Source organism: Neoarius graeffei, chromosome 17, assembly GCF_027579695.1.
Source record: "Neoarius graeffei isolate fNeoGra1 chromosome 17, fNeoGra1.pri, whole genome shotgun sequence".
Taxonomy (NCBI): domain Eukaryota; kingdom Metazoa; phylum Chordata; class Actinopteri; order Siluriformes; family Ariidae; genus Neoarius; species Neoarius graeffei.
Genome location: NC_083585.1, coordinates 25,696,110 through 25,719,348, shown reverse-complemented (window position 1 = coordinate 25,719,348; position 23,239 = coordinate 25,696,110). Strand labels below are relative to the sequence as shown.

At 43.0% G+C, this 23,239-nt stretch overlaps 1 protein-coding gene across 7 annotated transcripts in view; it reads right to left on the bottom strand.

Moving 5' to 3' along the window:
• The window catches only part of usp2a (ubiquitin specific peptidase 2a), an 89,564-nt gene that overhangs the window by 45,932 nt on the left and 20,393 nt on the right, over positions 1-23,239 (bottom strand). For all 7 annotated transcript variants that reach the window (XM_060943892.1, XM_060943888.1, XM_060943891.1 and 4 more), the window contains one exon: positions 20,022-20,719. In XM_060943892.1, coding sequence (XP_060799875.1) covers positions 20,022-20,675 — 654 coding nt within the window. In that variant the 5' untranslated portion in view covers positions 20,676-20,719. The remainder of the gene's footprint in view (positions 1-20,021; positions 20,720-23,239) is intronic.

The window sequence follows — 23,239 nt, the reverse complement described above, 5'->3', positions numbered from 1 at the left end:
GGCATAGATTCAGTAAACAATCTATGGCTTCCGGTCGCAGTTCTACTACGTCACTGCCTTGAACACGCCTCTACCCAGGGCCGTTGGAGATGCTCAAAGTTGATTGGCTCCCGATTTTTCGGGAGCTTGGAAGAGCTGGAGATAGCTTGCCTTGCCAGACTAAGTTCGCAACAGGCCCCCGTGTTGCGTCACACTTAGGATGGGCGGGCCCAGGCTAGTGTGTGTGTATAATTGGGATTATGTGTGTGTGTGTGTGTGTGTGTGTTCATGATTGAGATGGGTGTATGTGTGTGATTGGGATTGTGTGGGTATGTGTGTGTGTATAATTGGGATCCGTGTGTGTGTGTGTGTGTGTGTGTGTGTGTGTGTATATATGTGTGTTTAGGGGGAGGGGGGTGTCTTTATGAGTAGGATGAAGGGAGCTCAGGGAGTTAAAATCAATGGTTGTTTCTTATAAATTAATCTCAAAACCCAAATATAATGATATTCACCATTAATTTCTCAAATGAAACACTTGCAGCCAAAACTTTGAACCATGTGCGTCAAAACGCTCTGAAAACAAGGTAAGTACACTTGGTCGATATATCCTGGTTCATCTGTGAGTTCTTCCAAAGTTCTGTCAGGGTTGATATTATGTAGAAAATACGTCTTTAGAATGGTTATATCATGTTTTTATCCCTAACTGAGAAAGCTAACAGAATATTCTAATATGTTATCTCCCTTTTTAGATAAGTTTTTGTCATACGTAAAGTCGGATAATTTATTTTAAACAAACCTCGCTATAATCTTGTTCACTAATGAGTGAGAATTGCCAACATTATCAGTGCAACTCAGAAATTGATCATTTTATATGTAAGGTCCGATGCTATTGGAAGACGTAATTTGCGGTCAACCAATAAGAAGCTTCGAAACTCGGGGGCGTTGGTTATAAATCAAAACATTGAAGATGGACACGAAAGGTACTGTTTATCTTGAGAAATCGCAATTGTTTGATGGATTTTGCTTAAACTTTAAATGACTTTCGCATAAAATGCGAATACAGATGATTTTCTTTTCGCAAATTGGAATAAAACTTCGCAATTTGCGGACGTGCGAGCGGCTAACGTGAGCCCAGGATCACTACAGAAATGCTTCACTGGTAGGGCCAGAAAAGATGTGAAATATTAACTATTTAAAACATGACATACTTTTGTCAAAATTTTCAGTTATGCTTATAAAGTTACGTTAAATGCCTTTCCCAAAGTAAACAATTCAGTTCATTTATTCTCTGGTTCGTGATATTACACTTCTCTTCTGCCATTTAAAAGAACAGTCAACCGTCGTGTACTGGCCTGGTTCAGTGCATCATAAGTAGCCTGAATGGAACTGGTCCGAGATATTCAGAGCATCAGCAGGAGAATTAAAGTGAGCTGAACTCACATGTGCTCTACTGAAATTCCCAGATGTGAAGACTAATCTGCGAAATCCAGACAATTGATTTTGAAGTAAGACAGACATTGCTCTAAATTTAGCCTGGTTTCCTTGAAAAGAATTTACAACAAGGATGACAAGTAGGGAGTTAATTCTGTGCTAAAAATATTCAACACAGTTAAAGGAACAGCAAGACAACTATCAAAAGTCGAAATCTAACCACTGCAAAGACAAAGACTTGGAGTGGGAAATATGAGAGAAATGTCATTATTATATGGACATGAGTGTTTTACTGGGAAATACATCGCTCATATTTTTCAGATGAACTACATCCAGGACATTGAGTAACACATTTTCCGATATCCTTAGTTGTGAGGATATCGATGAATTGTTTCGATAAATTTGTGTATTTTTTGTTTGTGAATGTGTCTATATAATTCAGGGGCGGATCCAGGAAAATTGGAAGGGGAGGGTGTCAACCCAGTAAGGCCGGGGGTCCAGGGGCCACCAGAGGCTCCCGGAAGCTCTGCAGGTTTTAAAACTAGACGGCCTTTCGATTTCATAAAATCGGTGAAATTTAGTTCTCTCTGAAATTTGGTCAACAAAATGGATGAGCTGCTTCTTCTCAGCGAAATGAACAAGGACTTTGCATGTTCTTCTGCCCTCTGTTTCACTGAGGCCTGGCTTAGTAATTCAATCCCCGACGGTGGTCTACTGCTCCCGGGTTTTCACTTATACCGAGCGGATTATGTAGCGGCGCTATCAGGGAAAAAGAAAGGCGGCGGAATTTGCTTCTACATAAATGAAGGTTCATGAACAGATGTCACAGTGCTAAGTAAATACTGCAGCCTAAATTTGGAGTTATTGTTCCTAAATTGCAAGCCATTTTATTCACCCCGGGAGTTTTCTTCCTTTATCCTGGTTGGTGTTTACATCCCACCCCAGACCTACGTGGATGCATCGGCGTCGCCAGGGGTATTTTACTGGGGCACGTGCCCCAGTATAGATCTGTAGTGCCCCAGTAAAAAAAATCCAGTGACGAAACGCTCTGAATTTTAAACTTGGGAATAGCTGCAATTTAATTAATTCATAACGTGGGGTAGGCTAACCGATGCGCGAAGAAGACCATCTACAATGCTTTTACATTGGTAGTTTTGGCTGGCCTCGCGCACACTAAGCAATGTGAAAAAAGTGTGCGCGTGACATGAGTAACATCTTGGTTGCTATGGGGACCGCAGACTCCAGCAGCCCTCAGATGCAATGAAATTCAGAGCAGGGGAAACCATCTCTCCGTGTTTTTCAACTGTTTACAGGTTAGTAGACAGTAATTCCACTGTCATTTTTGTAACACACACACACACACACACACACACACACACACACACACACACACACACACACACACACAGTGGTGCTTTTAGAGGCTTTTGGATTGTGTTTAGAGATGTTCAATGCTGAAAATGCGTGTGCTTACAAAGATATGTTTGGTGATTTAAAAGGTATCAAGTGTGAATACTGTTGGCCATTAAGTACTCTTGGTTGAGTTTAAAAACTCGGCAGTGTTGTATTGTATGTTAATATGTTCTTTTACAATATTACCAACAGTATAAGTATTACATTGCTATTATCACAAATGTTGCAAATATTCATACTGTTATTATTAAATGATTGACCTGGATTCAGTGTCCTCGTAATCATTTTGAGTTTTACAGCTCTAGTGACTAGTTTTAAGCAGGCCGTTTCTAAATATAAATATCAATATATAAATATATATTACATAAAATATAATATATATTACATAAAATGTAATATATATTATATAAAAAATATAAATATAAATATAGTGCAAAATTTTTAGCTCGCGCGCTTCGCATACATTTCCTGTGCCCCTTTTGTGCCCCAGTATGGTCTTGGGTCTAGTGACGCCCCTGCGTGGATGATGCTCTGCAAACCCTGGCTCATCAGCTAGCCAGCTGGGAACAAAAACACACAGATGCTCTTTTCATAATTATTGGGAACTTTAACAGGGCAAAATTAAACCTGGAACTACCAAAATATATACAGCATATTAACTGTCCCACCAGAGATAATAGCATCCTGGACCACTGCGACACAACTCTAAAGGATACATATCGCTCTGTTCCCCGTGCAGCTTTGGGGCTCTCTGATCACTGCTTAGTCCATCTCATCCCAACCTACAGGCAGAAATTAAAATCTGCAAAACCTGTAGTGAAAACTATGAAGAAATGGACCAGCAAGGCAAAACACAAACTGCAAGACTGTTTTGGCTGGACTGATTTGAGTGTTTTTGAAGCTGCAACTAATAACTTGGATGAACTGACAGACGCTGTGACATCCTACATCATCTTTTGTGAAGACGTGCTTGTACCAACCAAGACCTACTGCACTTACAACAATAATAAACCACGATTCACATCCAGACTAAGGCAATTCCGACAGGCCAAGGAGAATGCCTACAGAAGTGGGGACAGGGCCCTCTACAAGCAGGCCAGAAACACACCGACTAAGGCTACATCCACACGACAACAGCAACGAGATTTTTTTTTTAGCGGGTAAAAAAAAATATCGCGTCCACATGGGCAACGGATCAGTAAAATATCAGGTACATTGGCAACGCAACGCTTGCTGAAAACGATGCAATACACATGCCACACCTCTACATGCGCTGTAAGACGGTCCCATCGGAGACACCAGAACAATAGAAGAAGTAGGACGCATGCGCATAAACCCCTTCTTCTACCCGACGTGAATGAGTGAGTGCTGCTTGTTTTCTAGTCATGTGGTTGTGACGTCATCGTAAACAAATCCGTTCTACTCATCCAGACGACTTCGCAACGGTGCCGTTGCCAGATTTTTCCACTCTGGAAACCGTTCTCAAAAAATATCGTTTTGGGGCACCCAAAACGCCGGTGCCGTGTGGACGCCAGGCCGAAACGATAAAAAATTTTATCGGATTCACCTGAATCCGTTGCCGTGTGGACAGGGCCTAAGGAAATCAGAGTAGCTAAGAAGCTATACTAAAAAGGTGAAAAACAGGTTTTCAGCCAATGACCCCTGCATCAGTGTGGAGAGGCCTGCAAGACGACATCAACTACAAGAGACCATCAGGGGCTGAGGAAAACAAAGACCTGGTTGACGACCTGAATGCCTTCTACTGCAGGTTTGAAGACAACACATCAACACCCATCACCCAGCCCAGCCTATCAACAACAGCCCTTATCACCTCCCTCCCCCGATGCTAAGGCTGCACTTGAGATGTGTGAAGAGTATGTGAGATGGCGCTTCCAGAGTCAGAAAATCAGGAAAGCACCAGGCCCAGACGGAGTCTCCGCCTCCTGTCTCAAAGCCTGTGCTGACCAACTGGCTCGAATCTTTACACAGAGCTTCAACAGATCCCTCAAGCTGTGTCAAGTCCCCTCCTGCTGCAAGCGCTCCACCATCATTCCAGTTCCCAAGAAACCCTCCATCACGGGACTAAATAACTACAGGCCTGTTGCTCTGATGTCTGTGGTCACGAAGTCCTTTGTACAACTAGCGTTGGCCCACCTGAAGAGCATTACAGGCCACCTGCTAGACCCAAGCCTCAATGGCAGGCATTGCCTGAATGCCTGATTTGCCTGACCAAGACACTCGGGCAGAAATATTTTAGAAAGTTAGGCCCGTTCGGGCACACCTATGGTCGGCTTCTTTAAGCACAAAAATTATTTTAATGAGTACATTACAAAAAACAAGATGTATTAACCAGGATCTTCACCTCCCCTGTGATTGCCATTTTGGTTTTTACTTCCCGATTTGTAACAGCAATCCTCCTAAATGCAATGGCAAACTGAATGATAAGATAGTACTGCAGTACAGACTCCTATTTAATAATGCTTTTAGTTTTGTAATTCATCTTTGCAATATTGCTAGTCACTGTTATAGGCAAAACAAAGTGTGTTTTGTGTCCTAAACTCTATATAAAAAGACATATTACATACTAGTATTGTACGTAAGTCTTACATATATGACATTGATTTATTTTTCATGTTTTCAGGGCTTGTCTTGCTCTTCTGTTGCAGAAATAAATGTTGTTTTTAAAAATAAATGTTTAAAAAAAACATGCACCTTTGTCTAAATAACTCAGTTATATCCCTAGAAAACATAACAGTATTGCCTTGAACCACGTACTTGAAAACTTGCCGAAATACTGCAAAATTTTAGGGCAAAAATTTTTTGAGGCCATTTGCCCTGCAGGACAAAAGGTGTCAAAAGTTAACGTTGAGTCCTGTAGACCCTCAGCAGTTTGCTTACAGGGCAAACAGGTCAGTGGATGATGCAGTCAACATGGGACTGCACTACATCCTGCAACATCTTGACTGCCCAGGAACCTACACAAGATTCCTGTACAAAGACTTCAGCTCAGCGTTCAACACCATAATTCCAGACATCCTCTCCTCCAAACTGTCTCAGCTCAGTGTCTCACCTACCTTATGTCAGTGGATCACTAGCCTCCTGACAGGCAGGGAACAGCAAGTAAGGCTGGGGGCAGTCACTTCTGGCATGTGGTCAATCAGCACTGGTGCTCCTCAGGGATGGGTCCTCTCCCCACTGCTCTTCTCCCTTTACACCAGTGACTGTACTTCCACGGACCCAACTGTAAAACTCCTGAAATTTGCAGATGACATTACAGTCATAGGCCTCATCCAAGATAGCGACGAGTCTGCATACAGGCAGGAGGTTGAATGGTTGGTGCTCTGGTGCAGTCAGAATAACCTGGAACGAAACATGCTCAAGACAGTGGAGATGATATTGGACTTCAGGAGACACCCCTCTGTGAGGCTCTGCTTCACAATATCCACCAGCAATGAGTACCAACTGTGGAGACGTTCAAGTTCCTGGAAACTACCATCTCACAAGACTTGAAATGGGACACCAACATCAATTCCATCCTTAAAAAAGCCCAGGAGAGGATGTACTTTCTGTGGCAACTCAGGAGGTATGGTCTGTCAGAGGAGCTGCTGGCACAGTTCTACACTGCTGTCACTGAATCCGTCCTGTGCACATCTATCACAGTCTGGTTCGGAGCAGCCACAAAACAAGACAGGAACAAACTGCAGCGAACAGTAAGGTCAGCAGAAAGGTTCATCAGTGCTCCCCTGCCCAGCCTCCAGGATTTGTACATTTCACGAACCAGGAAGTGGGCACAGAAAACCATTAAGGACTCCTCACACCCTGGTCACAACATTTTCCAACTCCTCCCCTCCAGAAGGTGCTATTGAGCACTGTGAAAGGGTGGTGGAATCTGTTTTTATGTCAACAGCGGCTGGTACAGTGATGTGTCAGTGATCCTGAAACACTGTTCTCCCAACCTGAAATCATTTATCATTAATTGTAAACCCTTCTACTCGCCGTGTGAGTTCGCGTCATTCATTCTGGTTGGTGTTTACATTCCACCACAGACCAATGTGCAGAATGCACAGCGCATGCTGGCTGATCAGATACTGGGTGTGAAGCAGACTAACCCGGACTCCCTAGTTATTGTCCTCAGTGACTTTAACAAAGGTAACCTCAGCCAAGAACTACCAAAATACAAACAGTTTATTAAATGCACAACCAGAGAGGAAAATATTTTGGATCACTGCTACACTACAGTCAATAATGCCTCTCCCTGTGCTGCACTGGGCCACTCCGACCACATCATGGTTCACCTGATTCCTGCATACAGGTAGAAATTAAAGCTGAGGAAACCTGTAGTGAGGGCATTTAAGATGTGGAGCAATGAGGCTGTGGAGAACCTTCAGGCGTGCTTGGACTGTACAAACTGGGATGTGTTCAGGACTGCTACCAAAAGTCTGGATGAGTACACAGAGGCTGCGACGTCCTACATCAGCTTCTGTGAGGACTGCTGCATTCCATCATGCACCAGGGTGAGTTACAGTAATGACAAACCCTGGTTCACAGATAAGCTCAGACAGCTAAGGCGGCAAAAGGAAGAAGCATTCAGAAGTAGGGACAGGGACAGGTTTAAAGAGTCTAGGAACAGGTTTAGCAAGGCAGTGAGAGAAGCTAAATGTCTGTACTCTGAGAAATTCCAACACCAGTTCTCAGTCAACCACTCTATGTCTGTCTGGAAAGAGCTCAGACTGGCGCTCTGGACTGGAATGTAGAGTCACAGGGGATATTATCCGGTCAGTCTCATTGTCTTTCAAAGCAAACTCATTCAGTTGGTTGGCCAGGCACAAGTTGTTAACAGAGTGGGGGGCTGAAGGATTGTGGTTCGTGAGAGTGGGGGGCTGAAGGATTGTGGTTAGTGATCCTAATACTCTACACTAACCACAATCCTTCAGCCCCCCACTCTTGCTCTTTTCCACCAAAGCAGTTCCAGGGCTGGTTCGGGGCCAGTGCTTAGTTTGGAACCGGGTTTTCTGTTTCCACTGACAAAGAACTGGCTCTGGGGCCAGAAAAACCGGTTCCAGGCTAGCACCAACTCTCTGCTGGGCCAGAGGAAAGAACCACTTACCTCAGCGGGGGGGCGGAGTTGTTAAGACCAACAACAATAACAAGACAGCGAAAGATCGCCATTTTTAAGTGACGAGAGGCAGCAGCTGTACAAACGCGAAGTCATCCATTATTATTATTATTATTGTTGTTGCTGCTGCTGCTTCTTCCGTGTTGTTTTTGCTTCGATATTCACGCCAAGGTTTATGCAAACGTAGCGACGTAACTGACGTATACAACGACGTAACTGACGTATACAGCGACGTAATGACGTGGCTTCCCTTAGCACCGTGAGCTATGGAAAAGCAAACTGGTTCTCAGCTGGCTCACAAGTTGAACTAGTTGTGAACCAGCACCAGCACTGGCCCCGAACCAGCCCTGGAGCTGATTTGGTGGAAAAGGGGTATACGTTAACAACTTGCACCTGGCCAACCAACTGAATGAGTTCGCTTTGAAAGACAATGGGACTGGCCTGATAACATCCCCTGTGACTCTACACTCCAGCTCCAGCCCACCACCCCCTCCACCTCTACTGCTGCCAGGGCCTTTCTACAACTTCACACCTCGGAGGCCCATCTACCCTCCATCACAGCCTCAACTCTCTCCATTCTGGAGAGAGATGTTAACAAGCTCTTTAAGAAGCTGAATGCCTGCAAAGCAGCAGGTCCAGACTCAGGCCAAGTTTACATTAGACCGTATCTGTCTCGTTTTCTTCGCGGATGCACTGTCCGTTCACATTAAAACGCCGGGAAACGCCGGGAAACGGTAATCCGCCAGAGCCCACGTATTCAATCCGGTTCGTGTCTGGTCCGGTGCTGTGTAAACATTAAGAATACGCGGATACGCTGTGCTGAGCTCTAGCTGACGTCGTCATTGGACAACGTCACTGTGACATCCACCTTCCTGATTCGCTGGCGTTGGGATCTCACACACAGCGGCTCAGTCCCGAATCACTGCTCGTATGCTTCACTCGCGCGCTCTGTGAGCTACGCAGGGCCGGAGTGCGCACCCTCCAGAGGGTGGAGTGATTTGGAGCGCAGGAGGAAGCGCTGCGCCGCACTGAGGTTTATTTACACATTTCAACCTCCTTCAGGCGCTTAAACTCAATGAGAACATGAACATCACAGCCAGGTGTGTTTATCTGCTGGAGAAGGTGTTCGCTTGCCATCCTTCCACTTGCAAGTGGTGAGTGACTTGCGCATGCCCGATATGCACTGGGATCATGTGACGTGCCGTCTAATTAGTCATGTGATTAGCGTATCCATGTATTGGCGTTGCTGTGTGCACGCGAATCGTGTATTGGCGTTGCTGTGTGTACGCGAATCGTTTTAAAAACGTTAATCTGATGATCCGCTGATTCGAAATAATGTAAACAGGGCTTCAGTCTCACCATTTACCCTGAAGCACTGTGCTGATCAGCTGTCTCTGGTGTTCACAGACATCTTCAACACCTCACTGGAGACATGCCATGTGCCAGCCTGCTTCAAGGCCTCCAACATTATATCTGTCCCCAAAAAGCCAAGGATCACAGGATTAAATGACTACATACCAAGGGATTATCTAGAACTTGAGAGAAGGGGGTCGGCAGGGGCGCCTGGGGCTGCTAGGGGAATCCAGAGGCATGCTCCCCCGGGAAAATTTGAAATACTGAAGCAAATTTGGAGCCCTCTGGTGCAATCTTGGAATGAAAAAGCAGTTGGGAGAAGCTCTTAAAATAAGGTGTTTTAGGTAGTAAATTTCTGAAAAAGAAATCAGTCAACTCAAATAATTTCAAGAAAATTCTCTATTTTATGGCATTTTATTGCACATGTAGGCTTTGTGCCTAATTTTGCAATGCTCAGTCCTCATTAGCATGGTGTGGTAAATTGGTAATGGCTGTCCCAACCACAGAAGCTAACATTTACATGTACATCGTCATTGCGTCCTCAGCAACAACATGGCAGGCAGTCAGGGCCGGCAGCTGAACCTGGCTGTAGTATGAAACAAGGACTATGGTTGGTTGCCATGCCGCACGTTGGCCAATGGGAGTGCGCTATTGGTTCTGAGCAGCAAATCACGTCCCACTTCAGAAATAAGGGAGAGCAAACATTATACCAGAGAAATATGCACGTGGGATGCAGATTTATTGTGTTGTTTGGGGTCCCCACTCGTCCACTGGCGTTTATTTTGATCTGCTAGTACAACTAGCGTTGCTTGTTTTTGTTTATCATAATTTTCTCTAATAGAGGCTTTGCACCGTCATCTGACCCCATAGCAATGGCAACTATGCCACCAGGGGGCACGCTTGTAGTGCTTCATTCAGCCAAGTTAATTGTTACTGATTGGTATGGGAAGGTTTTGCTGCGTTTTTGAATGTGCAAATTATTTTGAACGAAACAAAGACATCAGATTTTTTAATTTACCAAAAGTAATTCATCAGGGCAAAAAAAAACTAGAGAGATTTCTAAAGGTAGAAGGGAAAAATGAAAAAAAAAAAAACATTCAGCAGGACTCTGTGTCGAATCGAGAGGTCAAAAACCCAATGGTGCTCACTTCATTTCCACAAAGGTAAGAATTCCAAAAGAAAAAAAAAAGATAATTTCACAACTGGAGCAAGGTGCTCATTCTTATCCAGTGACATGAACATGAGTAACACAGCGGCTCTGCACAGCCTAACCTTCACCAAGACTTACCCTGTGTCTGAAATCACTCACTACTCACTATATAGTGGACTATATAGTGAGTTTGCCATTTTGTAGTGCTGTCCGAATGTATAGTGAGAATTATTACACCCTATATTGTGGACTCATAGTATCCCACAATGCATCGTGAAAAGTAGTGTACAACCAATGGTCACTAACAAAGCAACATGTACCATCATGCATTGCAGTCATGCTGAAAGAAAAATGGCAGACGACAGAATAAAAGTTACAGTGCAGAGCAAGGAATTAATCAAAAGCCTCAAATTTGATTTAATAAAAGGCAGCAGCAAAGAAGAAAGTATTCAGCTTTGATTAACAAGAACTGAAAGATGCAGCAGACACAAAGTACTTTGTATTCATTAATGTGGGAAATATGCTCAGTATTATATGTATTTATTATTTTGAAAACCCACCAGCCGACCGATCTGGCACATTTTAATTGTGTGACAGTAATGACGTAAATAACGGCACAGTGGAGTAGTGTCCAAAAGCGTTTTTTTTTTTATTTTACCAATGAGCTCACACTTTCATCCTCTCTATAGAATTCCCCAGATAGTGAGTAGGGAGTCATGAATGAGTGAGTGATTTCGGACACAGCTTTAAAGTGCATTTACATTCGGGAATCCTTCGGTGCGCATTGTGCATGCGCTTGGGAACCAGTCATTATGGCAAACACCTGATACTGATTTGAGCGCAATCAGCATGTGCTGTAAGGACAGAGAGGCTTTGTGAAGTACTATCATCTTCACTGTCATGTTTGTTTGTAGCCATGTTTATGACTGCTTTCAGTTTCATTTTTGTAAATATCACACCTGCTAATAAACACTCTTCATGTACTTAGACCCATCTACTGCCGCATACCTGACAAAATACTTCACAAAGTCTCTGTGAAAACAGTGTGCTGATTGCAGTCAGATCAGCATCAGGTGTTTCTCATAATGACTGGGTCCCAAGCCTGTGCGCACAATGTGCTCTGAAGGATCCCCGGATGAGAATTTTGAAGCCCGTCGTTGCAGAAAATTACCCGTCGACTTCTAGTATTGGCCATCGAAAAGACAGGTCGACGAGTCTCTAGATAACACCTAGCTACAGACCCATCACCCTGACTTTTGTGGTCATGAAATCCTTTGAGTGCCTTGTGCTTTACCACCTCAAAGCCATCACTGATCCACTCCTGGACCCCATGCAGTTCACCTACAAACCCAACAGATATGCGGACAATGCTGTCAACATGGCTCTTCACTTCATCCTCCAGCACCTGGACTCACGAGAAATCTATGCCAAGATCCTGTTTGTGGATTTCAGTTCTGTCTTCAACACCATAATCCTGGCTCTTCTGCAGGACAAGCTCTCCCAGCTGAACATGCCTGACTCCACCTGCAGGTGGATCACTGACTTCCTGTCTGACAGGAGGCAGCACTTGAAGCTGGGGAAACACGTCTCTGACTCCCGAACCATCATCACCGGATCCCCCCAAGGGTGCATCCTTTCTCCTCTACTCTTTTTCCTGTACACCAACAGCTGCACCTCCAGTCACCAGTCTGTCAAGCTTCTAAAGTTTGCAGACGACACCAACCTCATTGGACTCATCTCTGATGACGATGAGTCTGCCTACAGGTGGGAGACTGACCATCTGGTGTCCTTGTGCAGGCAGAACAACTTGGAGCTCAATGCTCTAAAGACAGTGGAGATGATTGTAGACTTCAAAAGGAGTTTATCTGTGAAGATACTCAGTCATCCAGGTACATAGTAAGCTGTGGTTGGTAGAAGAGAGCAACTGGACTTGCTTGAAAAGTCTTGAAGACGTTTCGCCTCTCGTCCGAAAGGCATCCTCAGTTCTGTCTGTCTCTGTTCAGTGATGGTCGTTCCAGGTTGACAAAAATGAACGATCCTCTCTGGCTAAGATGTCTGCCAGTTTTCTGGAAGTCCTCTCATACTCCCACACCAGTGAAGGGAACTCATCCCAAAGTGCGTAGAAACAAGTGCGTAGATATGTTTCTACGCACTTTGGGATGAGTTCCCTTCACTGGTGTGGGAGTATGAGAGGACTTCCAGAAAACTGGCAGACATCTTAGCCAGAGAGGATCGTTCATTTTTGTCAACCTGGAACGACCATCACTGAACAGAGACAGACAGAACTGAGGATGCCTTTCGGACGAGAGGCGAAACGTCTTCAAGACTTTTCAAGCAAGTCCAGTTGCTCTCTTCTACCAACCACAGATTTCAAAAGGAGTTCTGCCACACCTTCCCCCATCACCCTGTTTGACTCCCCAGTAACCCCTGTGGAGTATTTCCGCTTCCTGGGCACTATAATCACTCAGGACCTTCAGTGGGAGACGTATACCTGCTCTCTCACCAAGAAAGCACAGCAGAGGACGCACTTCCTGAAGCACTTGAAGAAGTTTGATCTGCCAAAGACAATGATGATGCACTTTTACACCACCATCACTGAGTCCATCCTCACCTCCTCCATCACGCTGCTGCCACAGACAGGGACAAGGGCAGATTGCAGCGCATCATCCGCTCTGCTGAGAGGACGATTGGCTGTAACCTTCTGTCTCTTCAGGACCTGTATGAGTCCAGGACCTTGAAGAGAAACAGAAAGGATTGTGGCCGACCCCACTCACCCCGGACACAAACTTTTCAAACCACTCCCCTCTGGTAGGAGGTTGCGGTCCATTAGAACCAAAACCTCACACCATAAGGCCAGCTTTTTCCCCACTGCAGCTGGCCTCATCAGTAAGGTCAGAGACCACTACTGACTGTAACCTCACACTTTCAATCTGTGACATTAATGCATTTTGTCTCTGAACTGTGATTTTGCACATTTCAAGGCCATGTCATACATCTCCGTTCTGTGAACTTTTATTGCACATTCCAGCTCACACTGTACAACTTGGTTATTGACTTAGCCCACTACACATATTCTCTTCCTTTCATGCACTCTTATCAGGTCTCTTCTCCATCTTCATCATCATCATGTGACCTATTTTTGCACATTCTGGACATACTGTACAGCTTGGACTCCAACTACTCATGCACATACTCCATAAATTATGTCCACTTTTCAAATATGTGTATATTTCAGATTCTTCTATTTCTTATTCTATGTATACACTGTAGCTACTTTTTGTCTTTGCTAAATTCTTCTATCTTAACTGTTCAAGCACCAAAGCAAATTCCTTGAATGTGAGAACGCACTTGGCGATAAACTTGATTCTGAACCAGAACCACCAGACATAAAATCAGCTTCTTTCCCCGTGCCATCAATGTCATAAATATCTGACCTGATCCATCCTTGCCATTATACTATTGCACCACTTGTACCTCCTGTAACATACTCCTGTTTGCACTACCTCACTGCACTCTGTGTACATTGACTGTCATGTATATTTTTAGTATATTGTGTCTTGTCTGTAAATATCCGGCATATTGTCTGTATATGGTGTGCTGTTTATATTGTTGATAGCATACATTTTTATAATGTACACTGTCTATAATAGATATTGTATGTTATTGATATTATAGATATTCTTAGGCATAGTATAGATATCGTATATAGTTGTATATTGTTTTTTGCATAGTATAGACAGTGTTTATTATAGATAGATATACAGTGGATATAAAAAGTGTACACACCCCGATAAAATGATCGGTTTTTCTGATGTAAAAAAATGAGACCACGAGAAATAATTTCAAAACTTTTCCCACCTTTAATGTGACCTATAACCTGTACAATTCAATTGAAAAACAAACAAATCTGTTGGGGGGGAAACATAAAAAATAAAAAGCGTACAATAAGCTGGTTGCATAAGTGTGCATGCCCTTAAACTAATACTTTGTTGAAGCACCTTTTGATTTAATTACAGGGTTCAGTCTTTTTGGGTCGGAGTCTATCAGCCTGCCACATCTAGACTTGGCAATATTTGCCCACTCTTCCTTGCAAAAGCGCTCCGAATCTGTCAGATTGTGAGGGCATCTCTTGTGCACAGCCCTCTTCAGGTCACCCCACAGATTTTCAATTGGATTTAGGTCTGGGCTCTGGCTGGGCCGTTCCAAAACTTTTTGGGTGTCACTGTCGTGCTGGGTGGTGTAGTGGTTAGCACTGTCGCCTCACAGCAAGAAGGTCCTGGGTTCGAGTCCAGTGGCCAGTGAGGGACTTTCTGTGTGGAGTTTGCATGTTCTCCCCGTGTCTGTGTGGGTTTCCTCCGGGTGCTCTGGTTTCCCCCACAGTCCAAAGACATGCAGGTTAGGCTAATTGGTGGCTATAAATTGACCCTAGGTGTGAGTGTGAATGGTTGTCTGTCTATGTGTCAGCCCTGTGACAACCTGGCGACTTGTCCAGGGTGCACCCTGCCTCTCGCCCATAGTCAGCTGGGATAGGCTCCAGCTTGCCCGCGACCCTGTAGAACGGGATAAGCGGCTACAGAGAAAATTGTCGTGCTAAAAGATGAAATTCCTCTTCATCTTCAGCTTTCTAGCAGACACCTGAAGGTTTTGGGTATTTAGAACTGTTCATAATTCCCTCCATCTTGACTAAAGCCCCTGTTCCAGCTGAAGAAAAACAACCCCAAAACATGATGCTGCCATCACCATGCTTCACTATGGGTATGGTGTTCTTTTGGTGATGCACAGTGTTGGTGCAAAAACATACATACCTTTTGGAACTGTGGCCAAAAAGTTCAACCTTGGTTTCATCAGACCATAACACATTTTCCCACATGCTTTTGGGAGGGTTGATGTATTTTTTTTGCAAAATTTAGCCGGGCCTGGATGTTTTTCTTTGACCCTACCTCATAGTCCAGACATATGGAGAATACGGGAGATTGTTGTCACATGTACTACACAACCAGTACTTGCCAGAAATTCCTGCAGCTCCTTCAGTGTTGCTGTAGGCCTCTCGGCAGCCTCCCTGACCAGTTTTTGTCTTGTCTTTTCATCAGTTTTGGAGGGATGTCCAGTTCTCGGGAATGTCACTGTTGTCCCCTATTTTCTCCACTTCTTGATGACTGTCTTCACTGTGCTCCATGGTATATCTAATGCCGTGGAAATGTTTTTGACTGACACCTTTCAACACTGAGATCCCTGTGATGCTTTGTAAGCTCTCTGTGAACCCTGGATTTTGCTGGAGGATGCAACTGAGTAAATGTCTGAACTTTATTTGGGGTTAATCAGAGTCATTTTAATAGATGGCAGGTGTGAACCCAAAAAGACTGAATGCTGTAATTAAATCAAAAAGGTGCTTCAACAAAGTATTAGTTTAAGGATGTGCACACTTATACAACCACACTGAAAAAAATGGCCTGTTAAATTAACATAAAAAAAATCTTGTACATCGGTTGCACTTATTAAAATCATATCCACTAAGACCAATTAAGTCATGTTCTGTTTGATTGAACATGACTTAATTGGTCTTAGTGGATATGATTTTAATAGGTGCAACCGATGTACAATATTTTTTTGTGTTAATTTAACAAGCCATTTTTTTCAGTGCAGCTTATTGTACATGTTTTATTTTTTATGTTTTTCCCCCCAACAGATTTATTTGTTTTTCAATTGAATTGTACAAGTTATAGGTCACATTAAAGGTGGGAAAAGTTTTGAAATTATTTATTGTGGTCTCATTTTTTTTTTTTACATCAGAAAAACCGATCATTTCAATGGGGTGTGCACACTTTTTATATCCACTGTATTACAGATATTTAGATTACAGATTAGGTATTGTATAATACAGATATTTTAGACATAGTGTATAATATAGGTATTGTACATTATTTATACGTATATGTATATTTATTCTGTCCACATTCACTGGATATGAGCACTCGAGCACTCTGATTGGCTACTTGAGTACTGTTCGAAAACAAAACCCCAAAATTTATCATCAAGTATTTAAAAGAAACAGAAATAACTAAAAGCAGCAAAATATGGAATAAAAGTATTTGATGGTAAGAACTTGTTTATTTATTTATTTATTTATTTTTTTTCAAGATTTATTATTATAGCATTTTTCACAAATCGTTCCTGTCATTTCGCTGGTTTATTTACATTCTAAGCGGAAATGATTTTGTCAGATGTTTTGTATAAAGTTTTTATTTATCAAATTTGCAAAAAATAAAAATAAAAATGCTGTTTCTCAAAATCCAGTGAATGTGGATAGAATAAAAAGATACAAGATGCTGCGCGCCTCGCCGGCTATCAGCTCATGCACTACTCGATTTTGTGAAATAACTGTTAAGTATATTGTATTATGTATTTGTATACATACATTTTTCTTATATTTCATGTACATATGTTACATATTCATATATTCACGCTTTTTTCCCTCCCCTGTCTCTCTAGAGACACCAACTGCCAGAACCAAATTCCTTGTGTGTGTCAGCATACTTGGCCAATAAACATGACTCTGATTCTGATTCTGATTCTATCATCAACAATGACGGCTCCTTCGTGTCACCCTGCGGCAAGAAAAAAAATATTGCTCCATCAGAAAACATCATGGAAGATTTTTCTGATATTAATTTTAATGTCCAGTGTAATGTGAATTACAACACTAAGTAGGTTAAGCTTAAAGGGGCTGGCTCACCAATCTCAATCCCAGAGTCCAGTTCGTCGTTTCTGTTTGAAAGCACTTGACCGCTACTCTGTTAGCTCTTTGTTCAGCAAAACGTCTGCAAACTCACTCAGTGCGTTTACATGCACATAGAGAAAATTGAATTTCTGCCGTAGCTCGACTGAAATCGAAGTTCTAAATGCCATGGAAACACCTTAGCTCGGCTGAAATCGAACCGAACTGGATTTCTCGTAATCGAGCTACGCGACCTAGATTATGCGATTGTAGCCGAGCTACTTAGTGCATGTAAACCCTATCGAGCTACGTAGTCGAGCTACTTACTTCAGCACTGCCCCTTCCGGAAGTGACGAGTGACGAGACCACAAGCGGGAAACACAACAGCCTCAGTCGGCATGACACTTCACCTTAGCCGCCACTTTATTAGGAACACTTGTGTCTGGGCATGTACGCACCCATTTCCAATTAGTTGGTAAGTTATTAGCATGTTCACCATTACAGATCAACTTCAACTTAGTGGCCATTTTATTAGGAACACTTCTGTTCGTACATACAAACACTCTTCTTGTGAACACGGAACTGATAACTTTGTTTATACTCTTGAATAGCTCTTCTTCATGACGACAACCGGAAGTGTACCAACACGATGGGGCGTGTAGCGCCACCTGTGGCTCGGGTGCACAATGTACCTCACACAATAGCTCGATTTCCTTGTGTGCATGTAGGATTGGATTTCTCTGGCACCCCTGCTGGGACCCTTAGCTCGATTACCAACAGCAGCTCGATTTGGATGTGCACGTAAATGCACTGACTGTTAATGATCCTTTCAAAACTCACCTCAAAGTTTTTCTTCATTTGCGTGCCATACTTGGAACTTTTGAATGGAATACGCCTGATATTTTCTTTCTTTCGTAGTTGTCCGTGAGGCCGGTTCTGGTTCATTACAACAGATTAATCATATGAAGACGGGACGGATCGGTTAAAAGAATTTAAAATATAACTACTTTGGCAAAATCTTAGGATCTCACTGCACTGTGGCGGATTATTTTTCAAACACTAGAATATCTATGGATGCGAATATGGCGACTCACTACTTGGAGCAGAGGCTTCTGGGAAGGGCGAGTCGGCACCTTTAAAGAAGGCTACAGAGTTTACGTTGCCATGGACGCAGTTCCAACTGTAGAACCTAATGGACTATTTGGAATACTCGGCTGCTTGTTACCGTGCTCTGTGTCGGGGTCCTGAATCACCATGTTTTGTTTTTTCCCTGTATGGCATGATCCCTTACTTCACATATGTGAAACTAAAGAATGTAACAATGAAAAAAAGAGGGAAAATACACAACTTTGTACAAAATTGTAAGTTAACAGTTTTAAACATTGTAATCTGCTGCTTCCAAACAGAGTTTAAACTGTTGTATAAATCTTAAAGGAATACGCCACCCCCAAGTGAAATTGAGTCAGTCCCTGCAGTCCCTAGAGTTGGATGAGTGAGCCAAAGCGTTTTGTAGCCGACCCAGCCATTGTCCTGATCTGGAAACGTCCCGGTTAGCTTTAGCTTAGCATAGTCGCTGTAATCCGGCGTGTCCAGCTAGCATTGTCGTTGCAAAAGTGAATCAAATAAGATTTTTTATAATTATTTCTCATGACCTGTACATTCACATCGAGTACACATATCAATGCAAATTAACACGAAGGGATTTACTAGACCAATTTATATCTGGAACTATTTTCGGCCACAGCACAGGCAAAGCACCGCTGCAGGCGCAAAGACACCACGCAGCACCACAACTTCCGTCAATACACCAGTGTTACCAGGGAAACCAGGGTTTTCAGGTGCTGCGTGGTGTCTTTGCGCCTGCAGCGGTGCTTTGCCTGTGCTGTGGCCGAAAATAGTTCCAGATATAAACTGGTCTAGTAAATCCCTTCGTGTTAATTTGCATTGACATGTGGACTCGATGTGAATGTACAGGTCATGAGAAATAATTATAAAAAATCTTGAGTTATTTGATTCACTTTTGCAACGACAATGCTAGCTGGACACGCCGGATTACAGCGACTACGCTAAGCTAAGCTAACCGGGACGTTTCCAGATCAGGACAATGGCTGGGTCGGCTACAAAACGCTTTGGCTCACTCATCCAACTCTAGGGACTGCAGGGACTGACTCAGTTTCACCTGGGGGTGGTGTATTCCTTTAACAATACCCCCAATGTCCCAGAAAAAGTGAATATGTTGTGACATAATTAATACTGATATCGACGTTATAAAAAGCAGCAATAACACAATCCAAGTTCATAAAACGATACTTGGTCCCTTTGCTACTGTTTCTTTTTATTCCCCCTGAATTCCCCACACATTTTCCACCGACTTGGAGTTTTGACAAGATTTTTGACATCGGTTTTGAAAAAAGTCATACCCTGAAAATATCTGAAATAGCAGTACTTGTATCTGAACACTTGATCCAGATCATTCCACCATATTGTCGCACAGATTCAAGCTGAGTATACAAATTATGAATCTGTAAAAAATGAGCCGACACTTGCATCTTTTGCCAACACAAACAAATATCTTTTGCTTGCCTACACTGTAACACTTCAGTGTCATACGTCCGAGCAGTGACTTAACATTCTTTCCTTGTGGAACAGTTCTCCTGGATACATTTGTTCTCAGGCTTTTGGAGTTATCCTTGGTTTGTTTTCGCACAAAAAGCACTGTGTGGAGAGACTATTGTAATATTGAACTGGTGTATCTTTATAACAGCCCTAAGAAGCTCAAGAATAAGAGAATCCATGAAATGCTCAGGATAACCTCCAGCAAGAAAATACACCACTGATGTTGAAGTGAGTGCAGGAAAGCTTACCGTTCTCACTGGCTCCTCCCTGAGCGGTGAACTGGAGCGTCCGATGGAGGTGGAGAAGCGGCTGCTGCTACTGCTGCTACTCAGGGCCTCCTGTGTGGAGCTGCGTGACATCCCGAAGCCTGAGCGCAAGCTGCTGCTGCTATAGGACTCGGTGGCATCACTTATCCGGCTCCTGTATGCTGGCTTCAGACTGCTGCTGGAAGCGTCATTGAGGGCCAGCGAGGACAACTCCCGTGTCAGGTCGCTCTGACTGACTGACTTTCTTCGGTTTAGGGAGATGCTGGATGGCATGGGAGAGGTGGAGAGGTAGCTGGTCTGTGCCGGCGAGTAGCTGTAGGCTGAGCCGCCATTCAGTCCTGAATTATAGCCCTTTAAGGGCGTGCGACTCAGGCTCTCGCTGCGCCGGCCGCTCAGCAGGTCAGTGCGAGGGATAGGACGGCCACGCTCAGGCTCTGAGGAGTGGTAATTCCGTGTGCGACTGCTGCTCGAGCTTAGGTAGCTAGAGGTGGAGAAAGCCGTCGAAGGGGTTTTGTAGGGGAGCTTGTCACGATCATAAGTCCCGAGTGAGGGCGTCAGGGAGGAGCTGTATGAGCTATAGTGGCTGGTATAGGAAGAGCCAGCGTAGCGCTTGGCCGTGGAGGAGACGCGAGACATGCTGAGAGCTCGGACAGAGGAGAGACAGTGACAGGCCGCATCGACTGCAAAAAAAAAGAATAATAACTGCCGTTATTTTCATAGCAACTATTTTTTTCATACTCAGGGTTATTTTATAATATCAAATAGGCATGTAACGATATATCAATAACGATATAATGATAAATTGTGATACAAATGTATGACAATTCAAACTGATTAAATTTTTAAAAAATGAACTGCAATTTTTATCAGGCTGTGTAATCTTTTAGTTTTATATTGTACAATTGCATTGTTAAAGGCCTGTAGCATATTGTAATGTACAACTTTAACCTACAGTTGTGTTATTTAGACAATAATATACAACAGCAGGAATGCACATGACTTCACCCTAGGTGGAAGTAACACAGCTCGAATGCCATGAAAATGCAAAAAAAAAAAAATCTAAAATGGGAAAGAGCTGTTGTGGACTGACTGTATGAATAAATTTAACAAGAAATCAGAGCTCTCTTTTTACAGACTGCTGAAAGCTAAAGAAAAGAGAAGCAGATGCAGGTAGTAGAAATGTTCATAAATCTTTATTGAGAAAAGGCCTATTTGTTATTAACTTTTTTCAGTTTTAATAAAAAGGAATATTTTAGTTAACAGGCTATTATATTTTGTGCCAACCTTTACAAACGTGCGTGAATTATTATTGAAGGTCATTAAGAAAAGGAAACAAAAGGTTGTTTTTTAATTTAAAAAAGGAATATTTAAGTTGATCAAGAACATGAAAATAAATGTTGTATTTCTTTGGTAATAACATTTTCTTAATTTTATTTTTCCCCAAAAAAATATCATGGGGAAAAACAAAACGTGAACCCCATATCATGAATCGAATCAAATCATGAATTGGGTGAATCATTACACGCCTAATAATAGTAAATTATTTTATTTTATTTATTTAGCCTTTATTTTTCCAGGAAGGTCCCATTGAGGTGGGGTTTACATTAGACCGTATCAGCGGATCATCAGATTAACGTTTTTAAAACGATTAGTGTGCACACAGCAACACCAATACACGATTCGCGTGCACACAGCAACGCCAATACACGGATACGCTCGGCTCCGCAGGCATCCTGAGCTCCAAATCACTCCGCCCTGAACAGCGAGTGCCCTCTGGAGGGTGCGCACTCCGGCCCTGCGTAGCTCACAGAGCGCGCGAGTGAAGCGCACGAGCAGTGATTCGGGACTGAGCCGCTGTGTGTGTGATCTCAGTGCATATCGGGCATGCGCGTCACTTACCACTTGCAAGTGGAAGGATGGCAAGCCTAAAGACAATCATAACTACACAATGGGCAGTATTTGCATCAGTATTTGCAGTATTTTCATACTTTTATACTTTTTAATGAAAGGTGATACAAGGCGGAAGTCCGCGCCGTTTTTCAGCAGTCGCGTCACATGACCAACGCCAGCGAATCAGGAAGGTGGATGTCACAGTGACGTTGTCCAATGACAACGCCAGCTAGAGCTCAGCACAGCGTATCTGCGTATTCTCAATGTTTACACAGCACCGGACCAGACACGATTTGGATTGAATACGTGGACGCTGGCGGATTCCCGTTTCCCGGCGTTTTAATGTAAACGGACAGTGCATCCGCGAAGAAAACGAGACAGATACGGTCTAATGTAAACTTGGCCTGAGCTACAATATCTCTTCTGCCAGGGAGTCCTGGCCAAGATAGGCGGCAAATAAAAGTTACAGTAAATACAAAGACCGTAACAGAAGACGCACACTACAATAAAACAGTCAGTTAAAAGAAAACAAAGAATAAAGAAAATAAAACATAGAGCAGGACACAGTTAAGATATCCTACAATAATAATAATAATAATAATAATAATAATAAATGATGATGATTAATTTGTTGGTTCATAAATAATTAACTATAACAATAATTAATCAATCAATTTAGAAATACAAAAATAAAATAAACCTATTTCCATCATGGTCATTAATATTTTGCAAAAGAAATACCACAACACATTGTGTTTGTCTGAGTAAAGTTCAACAACGTCGCTCTTTCTCATTCACCAAACTGTAACACAAATTTCCAATCGGAAAACATATCATCGCTGGCTATAAATATTGGATACCTTGGTGTATTGAGCGCACTGTGCTCTTAAAACCATTCAATTATTGATGACAAACATCACATGTCTATTTTGAACATGGTATGTGTGATACAGTACTGTAAGTGTGTAAACAGGGCTAGATTTGTTAAGGGATAGCATTGTGAAGCTTCCTCCCACATTCTTCTCGGGAGGTCTGATGTGACTTGGGCCTGTGCACTACAGACTCTGCTGTTTGTGTGTGTGTAACGTGAGAGTCTCCTGAGCAGAGCTGCATGTTGAGGTGGCACGGCACATTCTCATGGAGAGTCAGGCTCTTGTTCGGGAGCCACTGCGGCGTCTGAATAAATAAAAGTATCTGGTGTTGTCGATCCGTGTTGGGTTCAGTAAAAAGGCTCCTATTTCTTTAACTGCTCTCTTTGCTCTCGTGCTTTCTCACTCAGTTAATGATATGCATCCACATTTGCTGTCTTT